The sequence below is a fragment of the Maniola hyperantus genome, chromosome 8 (genome assembly GCF_902806685.2).
Source record: "Maniola hyperantus chromosome 8, iAphHyp1.2, whole genome shotgun sequence".
NCBI classification, from domain to species: domain Eukaryota; kingdom Metazoa; phylum Arthropoda; class Insecta; order Lepidoptera; family Nymphalidae; genus Maniola; species Maniola hyperantus.
In genome coordinates, this window is record NC_048543.1 from 9,675,889 (window position 1) to 9,690,225 (window position 14,337).

Below are 14,337 nucleotides of genomic sequence, written 5' to 3' on the forward strand. Positions count from 1 at the left end.
TGTGTTAACGAAAGGATTGATGAGAGGTAAATTTGAATGGTGTGTAAGAGGAATGGGATTAGATGATGCATGAGTATAGAGTGCAAATGTGTGATAGTAAATTAGAATGAGTAAGTGACGAGCTTATGAATATAAGGAGGAGTGTTAGAATAAATACTTCTTCGTAAGTATTAGGTTTATTTATAAGCTCAATAATAAATGTCATTCTCTTTTGTTTGCTGTTCACATCAACATGTCAACTAAATAAAAACTGACGAAGAATATCCTTACGTATTTTCTTTTAACAATTGGTAGTTGAATCAACTACCAACAACCTAACTATTTAGGATATCCTTCAAAAGTACTGGTACTGCATCTAATTTCTTTATTTTAAACCAAAAATATAGTTAACAGGATTTTCGAAATGTTTTGAACATAGGCGAGAATATTTCTTTGGCTCCCAGTTTTTTCGTTTTATGGCCCTGATTATTTAGAAATGTGTGGCATTTCTAATTTCAGGACATTTTGGAAATCTACAAAAGTATGCAAATATTATTGAAACGATAAATTTTGATTTTATCGATAAAGTATGTACACACATCACTACAAATGAGGCCTAAAAGAATACATTAAATAAATATTAAATTACGCTATGAAACGTGATTTTGTTACTTTGTCACGAGATGATTACACTTATAATATGCAAATCTTTAATTTTCAGCGATTTTCGGAGTAAAAATCGCGGTTGGTACAGATGAAATAATTATTAAAGACTAACCCGTGAAAATACAATTCTGGAACTTTTACGCCTCCTTTCGTAGATCTGGATGCACAAAATACAGCTTCACACATTTTGTTTCCACTTTTCAGTGTAATTTTGACCCTGATTTATCTGATTTTTAAATATTTGGTAAAAATGTTGCATCAAACCCCAATGTTTTGTCTGCTTAAGGGGGCACCTGTCAACTATACTGGTCAGTGGTCACTATTTTCACCGATAGAGCGACGTTGCCAGACTTATATGAGCTATCGCTTTTATACGAATGGAGGTTCCCTGAAAAAGACGGAGATAACAATACCTCTTTGACACATAGATGTACAAGAGCGGCAACATGTTATGGTTACCTCTATGTATACTATCCCTATGGACTTGGCCAATATCATGAAATGAATCTATATTCTGTGTTACCAGAAATAAAACATTTCCTACAAAAAAACTTTAAATATTGTACTGTAGTTAAATATAGGTATAATGTATGGAAGATCATCACACAAACAAATCGACCTTGGATGAATGAATACTATCTCTATGAAATCGACCGATTTGGCTGATTTTTCGTTCGTAAAGAACAAGGTTTTTGCGAAAGAAATGTCTGAAAAATCGTACTACGTAACTAGTTAGGTAGTTAGTTACTTTTAAACACATCAAGATGATTAAAATTGAACGGAACTATAAATAGCTTGGATGAAATGATAAGTAGACTTAGAATAACGTCAACGTATAATTTACATCCTCAAATCCTGTTGCTGTAAGTTTCCACTTTCCACTTTTAAAAATTACACCCTATTTTAGTTATGTCATAGGGCGTTTTTATATTATACTTTGTCGTATGATTTTTACACAAGTTATCTCCCAAAGCCAGCATGATCCAAACAAAATATGTTCCTCCAGTGTTGGGGACAATACGCAAAGAAACTTTCAGCTTTTATAAATTAAAGAAGGTCTGGCAAGCGCTGGCATAAGGGCCATGCCTGAGAGTTTTCCATAACGTTTTTAAATGTGTGTGAAGTCTGCCAATCCGCGCTTGGCCAGCGTAGTAAAACCCTTCTCACTCTTAGAGGAGACTCTGTAGTGAGCCGGTGATGATCATGATGATGATAATGATATTATTCAATACCTAGCTTAGACAATCCGTCTGTACAAGCCTAGTACGACCGAAAAGAGTTAAAAAATTAAATAGGGCGCCACTTTCGTTCTTGTGGTAGCACCATGTACTGCAAACTGCAACCAAAACAAAATGATAATTTTTAAATCATTACAATTTCGTACATTTTTATAGGTATCGGATGGGTATCGGTGAATCAGTAGGCCGATTCTGTGGCCCTACCGCGGTTGTTTGACAGCTACAATATCACGATCACAATCATCTCTGATTGATTAATGCTCGCTCACTATTGGCCACAATGCATTGTTGCAACAAGAATCGCACAAATTCAGCCAATCAGAACAATTGAGATTGTAATAATGATTGATGCAGGTTTTAGACAATCGCCCTACTGGATAACCTGCATCGAAACAGTCGGAATTTGTTGTGATTCGCTGAATTTACGGTATTCTTGTTGCAACAATGCATTGTAGCCTCATTGTAGCCAATAGTGAGCGAGCGTCAACCAATCAGTGGTGATTGCGATCGTGACATTGTAGCTGTCATTCTATAGCAATCGAGCTGCAGGTAAACTGGATGGAATTTCAATTTTTTTTCGTCTTGGGATTTAGATGGAGCCTGTGAGATTTAGACCATCAAATACTAAATAACATTGCATGTGCACTGTTTATTCTTTTATTCCCTTTCATAGCTTCCTTCTATGCTGGGGTGTATAAATATTATATTTCGCCAAAAAATATCGATATATCGAAAAAAATAACCAACACTGTCATTAGATAAACAAAAAGAAATGAAAGTATTACGATGCGTAGGTAAAACATTTATTTCTATGTCAATACATCATATCAATTACAAAATCAATAGTTGTTGTACATTGTCAATACATAGGAATGGTTTGCAAGTTTTGGTGAACGATACTCACCAAAACAATTTAACATTTAAAGAATTTACACGGACTTCTTTGAATCTTTGGATGGCGAACGTGATCGTGATCGCGACATAGATCTTGCCTTAGAGCGCGAGCGAGAGCGGGAGCGGCTGCGGGATCGGGAGCCTGACCTTGGAGAACGAGAGCGAGTGCGGCGTCGAGACCTCGAGCGGCTGAAACATTAGTTAACCTATTTAATACACATTCTATAAACATAGTGATAGAATGCCTCAGAACTAACAATTGGAAAGCCATATTGTTCTCTTAGCTCTAAGTATCAACTGTTTGTTGAAAATTACTGAAATTCAGTTTTCACGGAAAATACTTTGCATTTATTATTTTTAATTTTACATTACATAACATGATTTCTACATTAAATAACAATGTCTTTAGTCCTACAAAATACATTGAAAATATATTGAATCGTATTTCTACCTAAGATGGTACAGCATGGCAGAATTTTTTCCCTATTGTTAGTTCGGAACCATTAATACTTTAGGACTGATTTTTCAATTAAATAGCTTAACTCTCAGCTAAATTAAATAACCTAACCGGCGAATACGTTAGAAAAATATCGTTTGAAAAATAAGCCCTTACTTATATTTTATTACTTTAATTTGCTTGTGTCTAATCCTAATCAATATAAAAATAAAAAAAATAAAAATTATAAGATCTTATTTAGAGAATTTGAGTTTGATTTTTTTTATTTAACAAGTGTTATAGCTTTTGAGAAATTTGAGTGTAGGTATTTATTGTATTCTAAATGTATGTCGTGAGTTCTGACTGGAATTTATTTTAATGGTTTTATTAGCAGTGTTTCTGTGCTGTAAAATTCTAGCCTATGAAGCCTCTGATTGAATTTTCTAAAATATGTATACTTAAAACTGCTTCAAACATTATATTTCTGTAGCATTTTTAATATTAATGTATGTATTATATGGATAAAAAAACAATAACATTATATGTCATTACTTATTTCAGATATCCAACAAGAAAAAAGGATCAGACACAAGCAACATCAATTTATTTGATGTAGATTTGTATGACTATTTTTTTCTGCATTTACTCATATTTTATACAGTTTTGACTGCCTACTTCTTGTAGCTCTTCTGTGTCTGACTACAGCTTCATAGTTTTACTGCTCATGGTTTTTTTTGTTGTCGGAATATTTCCTACAACAATACTTACACAAGCCTATAAAGATTAAAGACTAATAAAATGTGTTTCAGGATGTCTGCCTTGAACATAAATATGAGTAATAATGTGTAACTCACTGAGAGCACGCAGTGATTACAATAGACGTGCCACGACGTGCAGTACAAACATTACACTCATTGAACTTCTCGATAATTGAAGGGTGCACGTAGGCTGTAGTTACGTAGTTCACAGAGCGCAGTTACAGATGCTGCCAACATTAGTGGAGTGCACGACGCGAAGTGAAAGCTACGTAGCGCAGACTATAAGAAGTGCAGACACTGAAGAGTTCGGTCTCGGCGCACAGGCCAATGATAACCTATAACATAGTTATCATTGGTTTACGTGTATATTTAGCTATGGAATGGAATCTTCTATCAGAGAAATTGTTGCAAAGTCTAATCAAGACAGTGTCTAATGTAGTAATAGTATATAGCTCACAAAATAATCCCATAAAGATTCCATACCATTTCCCCGTAAACATTCACATATTTTATTGCATCTGTGATTGTGTTCATATGTCACCTGCGGCGACGCCTACGAGAGCAGTCCCTGGCATAGTGTCCACGACCTCCACAATCATAGCAGCGATCGTCGTAGGGGCGCGGCGGCAACCGAGAGCGAGGCGGCGGGCCGCGGCCGCCGTGTCCACGACTTCCGTTCGACATCTCCACACGAGCGCGACAACCGCATATTGTCCGCCCATCTAAACCACGAACCTTTAAAAACAGATAAAATAACAAAGTTACCTTTATTGTTATAAGTTGTTGTTTAATTGTTGTGACTTTTTAATCTTTTATTTACAGGCTTTTACATTTCTGCATGGTCAGCCTTATTGTAACTTAATCAGCGATATGAGTATCTATACAAGATATGAAATAAGTGCTTCAAAATTCAAATGCGGGCCAAAAATAAAGCCAATATTCTTATTTCAAACTAGATGATGCCCGCACAATCCTTTGCGTGGACTTAGGTTTTTAAAAATCCTCTGTGAAGTCTTTAATTTTCCGGGATACAAAGTGCCTATGTCCTTCCCCAGGATTTAAGTTAAGTTTGTATCTTTCATCAAAATCAGTTAAACTGTTGGGCCATGAAAAGCTGCCAGACAGACAGACACACTTTCGCATTTATAATATTAGTGTGGATTAGTCAGACTTATTGCTCAGGTGTTAAGTTGTATTTAAGAAAAAATATTTTTCTCATTTTTAAAAAAATCCTTTTCAAATCTTATTTTTATTGTCGATGACAAGAGGTTTTAAATGTAAATATTATTTTACAATCGTTATTAAACTTTATGTTCAAGTGTTAAGGTTTCTAATGAACTGAAGTTGTTGATTTACAAAACTTTTTTCTACATTTCATAATAAGAAACATACTTATATAGTACGCAACAGGTCAACCGGGGAGGTATTTTTCAACCAGCAGCACCTCCTGCCAGTCTAACGCTATAATGTTTTAAAGAAATCTGTTATAAAGTCAGTTGTGACCAGATACATATAAAAAAACTAATAATTTATGACATTTAGTTATAGTTATTATTATACTATATATAGCTCAATTACCACTGACTGACTCACTCACTGACTCATTGACATAATTGTTCTCCTAGAAAGAGACAGAAAATGATATAATAATGTACAGGAGATATGTTCAGGAGTGGGATTCGAGTAGGGAAAAATTATGACATTTCAGAAAAACAAGATGGCGGCCGACGTGACTTTTGTAACTTTTTTGGTTTCCAACCGATTTCGTTTAAACTTGCAACAATTAAAGATATTATTAGTGAACCATTTTTAGAAAAAGTGTAAAAAATTGGAAAAACAAGATGGCGGCCGAGATTTACAAAAAATTTCCTCCTGTAAAATTTTGTATGAAACTTTTTTTTTTTCACTTATGGTTTCGTATAGAAGACAATGATTCCTTTAGGACAACACATGGAGGGAGCTGATGATTGAGGATTTCGGAGACGGGTGAAGAGCACGCTCAAGGTATCGAAGATAGGTGGGAGGTGCTCGACCAAATGTCATTCGAAACCTCATCAAAGATGGCCGCCATACAAATTTCATCCATCCATCTCGGAGGGTATGAAAGATGGAAGAGTAGTTTCTTGGCAAAAGATGATCAGGATCCGAAGGTCTACTTGATGGATGGAAAAAAAATTCAAAATGGCGGATTTTATTTTTTCATACAAAATGTATGACTTTTTTAAAATTGTTCAAAATGGCGATTATAGACCTCGAGAGCTGCTTTAGCAGCTCGAGCAGCGAGCAAAATACTAGTTATATTTTATATAACTAGTGACCCGCCCAGCCTTTCCATGGGTACAATGTAGATACTAACGAGTGTGGTGTGGTTATTTTGTTAAATTTCAAAAGTATAAGATAGCTCTCAAGCTATCATCGAAAAAGTGTGTGATGTGAGTGAAAAGATGTGAGCTTGAGTTGGTTTGATTTCTTCTGACGTCTTGAGCAATTATCATCATATTTCAACACAAAACAATATTGAACTGTATGTGTAATCCTTTCTTGAATCACTTTACCTATTGCTGAAAATCACATTATAATCTGCTGTGTAGTTTAAAAGTTTTTAGCTAAAGAGGGACTGACGGTGGGAAGCAACTTTGTTTTATATGTACTATGTACTCAGATTAATGGATGAATTGGATAGTGACATTTAGCAACTGCAAACGTGAAATCTCTTTTAGAGAAAACCAACAGTCACCTTAACCATCAACCAATCACCAGCTCACTATTGAGCACAGGGATTCTCTCAGAAAAAGAAGGGTTTGGCCACCACTTTGACAGATTGATAGACACCACAGATTGATAGATTTCACACACCTTTGAGAACATTATGGAGAACACGCAAGCATGCAGATTTCCTAACGATGTTTTACTTCGCCGTTAAGCAAGTGATATTTTAATGGCTTAAAATACACATAGCTCCGAAAAATTAAGAGTTGCATGTCCGGAATTCGGCCGACGCGACGCGACCTCTTAATTTCTAGTCTATCACCGCTTTTAAACAGTGATCAAAATCAAATATCTGATTCACACTTACTGCGTCCTCAGCATCACGTGCGTCCTCAAATTCAACGAAAGCAAAACCCGGCGGATTCCGAGCTACCCATACATTCCTTAGAGGACCATAGTATGAAAATGCATCTTCAAGTTCAGGTTTGCTTGCGTTATTACCTAAATCGCCTACATACACCTTGCAATCGCCATGACGCGACATCTTACTCTGCAAGTCAAAACATAAAATTTTACGAATTTTATCACACAAGATTGAATGAGCACCATTGCATTGAACTCGTGTACAAATAGGTAACTTACCAAGAATGTAGTCAACTTATTTCTATCCAATTCACACTATAAGAATTCGACGGATTTACTTTCGACAGTCAGCACACAAGTTCTAATCAAAAACTCATTTTTATTTTTCTGGCGGGCGGTGGCACGCAACTCGTGTCAAGAAAATGGCGGCTCACGGCCACAGAGTACATTGAATATACGGGTATAGAGTCATCAGTCCCTATTTTTTGGTAACGCCATCTATTGAGCTGAGTTGCAACTACAGGATCTGCTATATATACTAATCCCTATAGGTACAGTATATACGCTACCTAGATAGGTACCTATATATAGGTTTTAAATTTTCTTTTATTTCTATTTTTCTATGGTTAATTTCAATAAAACACATAAATAAGGTAATACCTAATCTTTTATTTATTTTTATAACTGGGCACACACTTTTTTTCTGTTATTACAGCAAATCGTAGTCCGAGAAACGTAGTCGGGGTTATATTAGTTAGGTACTTATAGAGCTCTTCTTTTTTCTTGTTTTATGGCTTTTTCCATCACATCCAGATCAGCACAATGCACTGTAAATCCATACTTTGCAGTTTCGAATAGCTAAAGAGGTACAAAGAAATAAAGAAAGTTGCTCGGTAGAGTTGTCAGAGTTCAAAATAAAGCACAAGTCACTTCACTATAACAGAATCACCAAAATCCAACTAACAAAGTCAAGTCGTTGGAAAATATCACATAAACACCTTGATATAATGGAAAACCTCGAAAAAAAGTGGTTGAAAATAAATAATTTTTAATAGACACAGACCACAGACTTGACAATTTGTGACTGTGCCAGTGTTTCCATATGTAAATCAAGAATTACCGTGTTGTAAGGTTAAAATACGGTGTTTCTTGATCAAATTACGGTGGATGAGCTAAAAGAATACCGTGTAAATTACCGTGTAATTTTTAAAAAGAAAAAAAAACGTTACGAATTTGCTTTTTAATTAATTATTAATATTATTCTGAGTCTGACTCTCCTAGCATAGCAATGTCTTTTCATATATTTTTCTTATTGCATTCATCCATCACATTTAAGAATTTTTACATTTCACTTCTTGCTAATTGCTTGAATAAGGACGAAAATAGATTGCCAAGATTAATAAGTGATACTTTAACTGTGTGTGTGTGAGTGTGGCGATAGATTAGAAAAATAATAAGATTAGATAAGTGGGGCGATAGATTAGAAAAATAATAAGGATTTCCTTGAAATCTGCCACAATCTACCACTTTGTTAAATCGTCAGCTTTTTCTGCCAGAGTTAAAATTTAGGAGCCAAATCTGCCCAAATGGCAGAAATCTGCCACAAACGGTCACACTGCTGACCGGCCACAAAATTTACAAGTAGTGCCACCTGTTGCGCGTGGTTGGCAACAAAACTTACTACTAGTGCCATCTGTCGAGCTAAGTCTGAGTCAATGTACCCTGTGCGATTTTGTACTGTGGCTAAAATGTACTGAGTGAAAAGACCCTGCTCACGGCTCACTGCTGAGTGCTGACCATAGAGTAGTATGCTGCTGAATCACTGCTGAGTGCTGAGTTGCGATAAATCCTAATGTCCGCAGTCCGATAGAAAGTTGATTTGAAATACAGTAGAAACTCGATTATCCGGCCCTCGGTTATACGGATTCGCGATTATCCGGACTACCAACCGAAAATTGTTCGGCTATTGTGCGAGTCAGACTCGCGCACCGAGAGTTCCATACTCGAGTATTTATTCCGCCATTTTGTACGATAAATCAAATGACAGCTACAAAGTCACGATCGCAATCACCTCTGATTGGTTGAAGCGCCGTATTCACCACCCATCTTGCTGTACGTCCCGACAAGGCCATGCACGATGCACGATGCAAAAAGACCGTGAATAGGCTTGCTGTACAGCGATAATTATTATTAATTGTTTGCTGGATGTGCTGGATGAATTTTGCATCCAGCGAGCGCCCCCACTACCGCCCGCGTCGTGCAGATAGACAGCACCGACCAGAAATATAGACAGTGAATAGCGCGGACGTACAGCAGAGTCGTCCAGCGTCGTGCATGCTTGATCGTGAATAGGCTTGCTGACAGCAGATTTTACCAAAGAGTATATCTATATAATCACTATGGATTTTACCATTTAGAGGTTGTTTCGTAACGTGAGTGCCCTCTCTCTCTCTCTCGTTTAAAGTCTGCGGGGCCTCTTAAAGAGTTGGCGGCACCACAGAGTACTTTGTATATAGGCACTATATAATACTATCTCTATGGGCAGCACATTCTCTATAGTCCGCATTGAGCATTGTCTATGAGCTTGGCTGAGCTTATCTATGAGCGTTGAGCGCGGTCCGCGGCGTAACATATCCTATATGTTATTGGTCTGTGGTCCGCGGTTCGCTAATCGCCATAATCGCTAATCGGCTCGCCGACCGCCGTCCGCCATTTTCCTAGTGGTTAAAGTGATGAATAGCATCTTATAATCGATAAACTGTTTCTCAACAATATTTTCATATTATATGAGTGCACTTACAAGTAGTTTACTTTCTTTCTGTGTAATATGCACAAAATTGAATAATTGGGAGTATTAAATCATCAAAAACAAGTGCCGCTAACCGTTTCATGTAAGTTTTTCATAGCGTGGGGTTCGGTCTTTACCCAGAAGTTTGTAAAGACAACATAGGTAATTCATTGCAAATAGCAATCTACAACCATAATTTGATGTTGTATTGTATTGTCATCAGGTAAAATGTCTCGATATGGCGATTGTAAGGTGTATGTTGGTGATTTGGGTAATAATGCCAGCAAGCCTGAATTGGAAGATGCATTTTCGTACTACGGCCCGTTGAGAAATGTTTGGGTGGCAAGGAACCCTACTGGCTTTGCTTTCGTTGAATTTGAGGATCCTCGCGATGCTGAAGACGCGGTAAGTATTTTTATAATTCTGTTTAAATCTATAGACAAAAACGGCAGTTCTAAATGTTTTGATGTCCCTTTCATTAAACACCCTGCGGAAAAGGATAGCACTATGTAGACATCTAAGTTTGGTGATCTGATTGTATACATCAGAACTGGCCATATTGATAAGGAAGTGACCTAATGAATAATTATGTGCTTAGGATGATTGACCTTTTATCATTCTTGTAGATACGCGGTTTAGATGGACGGACGATATGCGGTCGTCGAGCTCGCGTGGAAATGTCAAATGGCGGTCGTGGATACGGGGGCCGTGGGCCTCCACCGCGCTCTCGTCCGCCGCCGCGTCCCTACGACGACCGTTGCTATGATTGTGGTGACCGAGGACACTATGCCAGAGACTGTACCCGTCGCCGTCGCCGCAGGTAACAAAGCACTTCTGCTATGCATGATAAATATTTACATGTAATGGAATTAGGGTTGCCACCGTTTCTTAAATAAATAAATAAATAAATTGCATTTAAATAAAAATTTAAAATCTTTGAAAACAAAGTTTTACAAATCTAATAATATAAAGTGTAGTCTGAAAACTTAGTCTCATAACTTTTTGACAAGAAGTATTTCATGAGATTTCATGTATTGCCTATGGTTTTTATTGCAATATTTGCTATTCATGTTCACAATGACTGTTGCTACTAAAAATTATGGACCGCCTAATAATTTAATATCTAAATTTATAATTTTGCTTTTTAAAATTTATAATTTTAAGTTGTTAATTTTTGTATGTTTATGTTAGTTTGTACTCGTATTTTAATTAGTGTAATTGGCTTTATGGCTGTTCTAATTAAATAATAAATAAATAATAATAATAATAATATACATTTTTTAAATGTTCATACTGTATAACACAAGGCATGACTATTTAGACACCAAAAAATCACATTTTTTATATTAGTTAATTGACAATGGGTCGAGACAAATATGTAGTTTTAACCTGTGAGTTTAAATATCAAATGCATCCTAGGTCCATTTTTGTACACTTTTAAAAATCCCAAAATATTCACTAGTATGATATGGTTGGCAACCCTATGTGGAATCTGGAAAACATACTTTCTCATTTATCCTTTAAAAAATAAGATTCCATGTTTTAATTCCACATAAACGAATGATAACTGTGTTATAGGTTATCATTGTCCTGTGCACCGAGACTGAACTCTTCAGTGTCTGCACTTCTTATTGTCTGCGCTACCTAGTGTTCACTTCGCATCGTGTACTCCTCAAATGTTGGCAGCAACTGTAACTTCGCTCTGCGAACTGCATAACTTCAGCCTACATGCACACTTCACTTAATGAGAAGTAACATTGGGTGTAATGTTTGTACTGCGCATTGCGACACTTCTGTTGTTATTCCTACGTGCGCTCAGTGAGTTACACAATATTATCCCATATTTCTCTTCAACGCAGACACCTTAGGGTCCATATCCTTAGTTTTTTGGTATTTCAATTGGACAAAAATGAATATATTGGAAAGTGAACCTATCCAGTCAGACACAGAGGAGATCAAGAAAATTATAAGTGATATTGATTGAATAGTGATGATGACTACTAGTCAAATCAGCGACTTTTTATCAAACATAACGCTCGCTTAGTATGAGAGCTTGTATGAAATACATAGATGTGACATCATAAAAATTTGATATACTTTTTAGTTAGATTGATAATTTGAAATGGTTAGCAAACTTAAAACTAATAGTAGACGTGGATTTTACGAATATTGGAAGACCCTCTGTTTAATAATATCAAAGAAATAATTTATTTTTGATATAGACATCATCTCAATTGATAATAATTGATTCACCTTTACAAATAAATTAATTTAATATTTTATCAAAATATAGCATCTACACTAGATAAAAAAATCTGTTTATTTCTGAAACCTGATTGTTTTAAGTTTATGTAACAAAAGGAAATTGTTACATGTGAATAACTGATTTTCCTTCTATAGATAAGGGCTATTTATAGCCTGGATTTTAAATTTCTCTCCAGGCTTTTATAATATAAGTTATAGTAACTGATGTCTAAACATATTTTGGTTTAGTAATTTTAATCATTTATTTTCTGTAGTGTAGGTGATAACCTCAACTTTAAGTAAATTTTACTTAATAATAAATTCAGTACAAAAGTATTAAATTTATTTCAATACCAGCCAAAAATATGTAAATAGGTATAATACAGTGTAAACTTTATAAAACATTGAGTTTCCCAAATTAAACTACTTACTAATATTTGTAATATTCCTATATATTACAATAAATGCAACAATACAGCTGCTAAAAAACTTGATCTTAGTTAACAAATCATTAAAAAATGACAGATTCTTTTCTAAGCTGACAAAATTATTGTTATGTACATCTAAAAATGTAAAAGTTTAGGTTAACATAATAAATGTATTTCTTACTTATTATATTTACTCATAAGGCTAGATAATTTTGTATAGTACTGCTGTCGTACTTTTTGCTATAAAACAATCTTAATGTAATTGTAAATAATTATAGAGGATTTCAGTGATAGAGTTCTGAGGTTTACACTGTATATAAAAGGTATAATGCATAAATTTTGAGTTCTCACTCGCCATTTTTGCTGTGTTAACTTGACACAGGGCAAAAATGGCGAATGAGTTCTCAAAATGTATGTACGTTTTTATTGTAAATGTATATACGTTTTTATTGTATTATAAATAAATTGAATACAATTATAACTTTCCAGCCGCTCCAGGTCTCGCCGCCGCACGCGCTCCCGCTCGCCGAGGTCGGGCTCTCGCTCCCGCAGCCGCTCCCGCTCTCGCTCCCGTTCCAAACCAAGATCTATGTCTCGTTCGAGATCCCGTTCGCCATCCAAGGATTCAAAGAAATCCAATTAGTATTTTGTAATTCCAGCATTCAATTTTAACATAATATTATGTAAAATATCAAAAGTATAATTAAAAGTATCATTTCAAATACCTACCATCGGGTTTTGCTTTTAATTCCTTCCCGACGGGTTAAGCCGAAAATACGCGTGTCGTGATGCGTGAACAGTATACCAAGTTTCAAACGTTTAGTATTTGGAAAGAGACGGCACGCCACTCCATTATAATGTATCTCTAACCACGCTAAATATGTATCAAACCGATGTGCGTCCGATGCCTCACGACGACAGTACACGTTAGTATATATTTTCGGCTTTATTCCGTTTCCTCTAAAACATCCCCGGGGTGGATACTCTGAAACGCAAGTTCAGTTATATTCCCCCCTGCGGCGAAGTCCACATGGAGGATTATGTTCGGTTTGACCCGTAGCGAGACCAATAATTATTAATCTATGGTTTGACCTGTATGTATGTCCGATCATAACTGAACGGCTCTTACGGCTCGGGATTTTGAAAAATGATACGTCATTATATTCGTCTTGATGGCGAGTGTCATTGGGTAAGTGGTGTTTACGGGGTACTTGATGCTTGAGTCAAGCATTTACAGTACCTACGCGGCAGAAAATAATGTACTGATCCTAGAATAATAAATACTAGAGGGGGATTCCAACATCAATGGTACTGATGTACATACATCGACTTTTAGAAGGAGATAGCGGATTTGTAGAGCATCATACATGTAAAGCATTCTGTCGTTGAGACCGACAAAACGTCATATAGGTATGTGTGACAGAGAGAACGCTCTACAAAGCCGAAATGTCATTCTAAAGGCCGATGTATATTTTATGCCGCGTACTGTACGTGCTTGACGGCGATTGAGTGATTGATGCATTTCATCCAAGGATTGATGTGATTTTATATAAGGCGTAAAATTAACTCTTCATGTGCCATTTTAAATTTTTGTGTTAAATTTCATGTCAAAAGTACGATTTTAGCCTTATTTTAAAGGGAAACTGTAATTTTGACATGGACCCATAGTGATAAAATGGCGCGTGAGAGTCATTTTGTACAAACTATACTTTCATACTTTTGCTTGACGCGACGCGACGTCTTGTACGATGGCACGGAACCCTTTGTGTGCAAGTCCGACTAGAACTTGACCGATTTTTTCAGTGATGGTTTGAATATAAGCACAATTCTATAT

General features: G+C 36.0%; 2 protein-coding genes and 1 long non-coding RNA gene across 5 annotated transcripts in view; 2 read left to right on the forward strand and 1 right to left on the reverse strand.

The window, feature by feature from the left end:
• Window positions 1–14,337, forward strand: part of LOC138402665 (uncharacterized) — a 59,857-nt gene that overhangs the window by 13,847 nt on the left and 31,673 nt on the right. The gene's annotated exons all lie outside the window — the stretch shown is intronic.
• Window positions 2,671–7,482, reverse strand: LOC117984658 (serine/arginine-rich splicing factor 7-like). Of its 2 annotated transcripts, XR_011236975.1 has the most exons (5): window positions 7,323–7,482; window positions 7,048–7,230; window positions 4,513–4,706; window positions 4,068–4,306; window positions 2,825–2,966 (listed from the first exon to the last, which is right to left on the reverse strand). XR_011236975.1 is itself a non-coding variant. In XM_069500044.1 (4 exons), the coding sequence occupies exons 2-4, from the start codon at window positions 7,222–7,224 to the stop codon at window positions 2,813–2,815; spliced, it is 525 nt and encodes a 174-aa protein (XP_069356145.1). In that variant the 5' UTR covers window positions 7,225–7,230; window positions 7,323–7,481; the 3' UTR covers window positions 2,671–2,812. The 2 variants fall into 2 exon arrangements, 1 of the variants encoding a protein (XP_069356145.1); XM_069500044.1 differs by lacking the exon at window positions 4,068–4,306 and having other exon boundaries at window positions 2,671–2,966; window positions 7,323–7,481.
• LOC117984657 (serine/arginine-rich splicing factor 7-like) lies at window positions 9,701–13,231 on the forward strand. Of its 2 annotated transcripts, none has more exons than XM_034971290.2 (4): window positions 9,701–9,934; window positions 10,055–10,236; window positions 10,458–10,651; window positions 11,410–11,628. In XM_034971290.2, the coding sequence occupies exons 2-4, from the start codon at window positions 10,060–10,062 to the stop codon at window positions 11,477–11,479; spliced, it is 441 nt and encodes a 146-aa protein (XP_034827181.1). In that variant the 5' UTR covers window positions 9,701–9,934; window positions 10,055–10,059; the 3' UTR covers window positions 11,480–11,628. The 2 variants fall into 2 exon arrangements, with proteins under 2 accessions (XP_034827181.1, XP_034827180.1); XM_034971289.2 differs by lacking the exon at window positions 11,410–11,628 and adding an exon at window positions 12,993–13,231 and having other exon boundaries at window positions 9,704–9,934.

Coding starts and splice junctions, on each gene's coding strand:
- LOC117984657 (XM_034971289.2), top strand. CDS start 10,060: ATGTCTCGATATGGCGATTGTAAGGTGTATGTTGGTGATTTGGGTAAT. Junction 10,237..10,457: donor CTCGCGATGCTGAAGACGCG/GTAAGTATTTTT, acceptor TCATTCTTGTAG/ATACGCGGTTTAGATGGACG. Junction 10,652..12,992: donor ACCCGTCGCCGTCGCCGCAG/GTAACAAAGCAC, acceptor ATAACTTTCCAG/CCGCTCCAGGTCTCGCCGCC.
- LOC117984658 (XM_069500044.1), bottom strand. CDS start 7,224: ATGTCGCGTCATGGCGATTGCAAGGTGTATGTAGGCGATTTAGGTAAT. Junction 4,707..7,047: donor CACGTGATGCTGAGGACGCA/GTAAGTGTGAAT, acceptor CTGTTTTTAAAG/GTTCGTGGTTTAGATGGGCG. Junction 2,967..4,512: donor TCTCGTAGGCGTCGCCGCAG/GTGACATATGAA, acceptor CTAATGTTTCAG/CCGCTCGAGGTCTCGACGCC.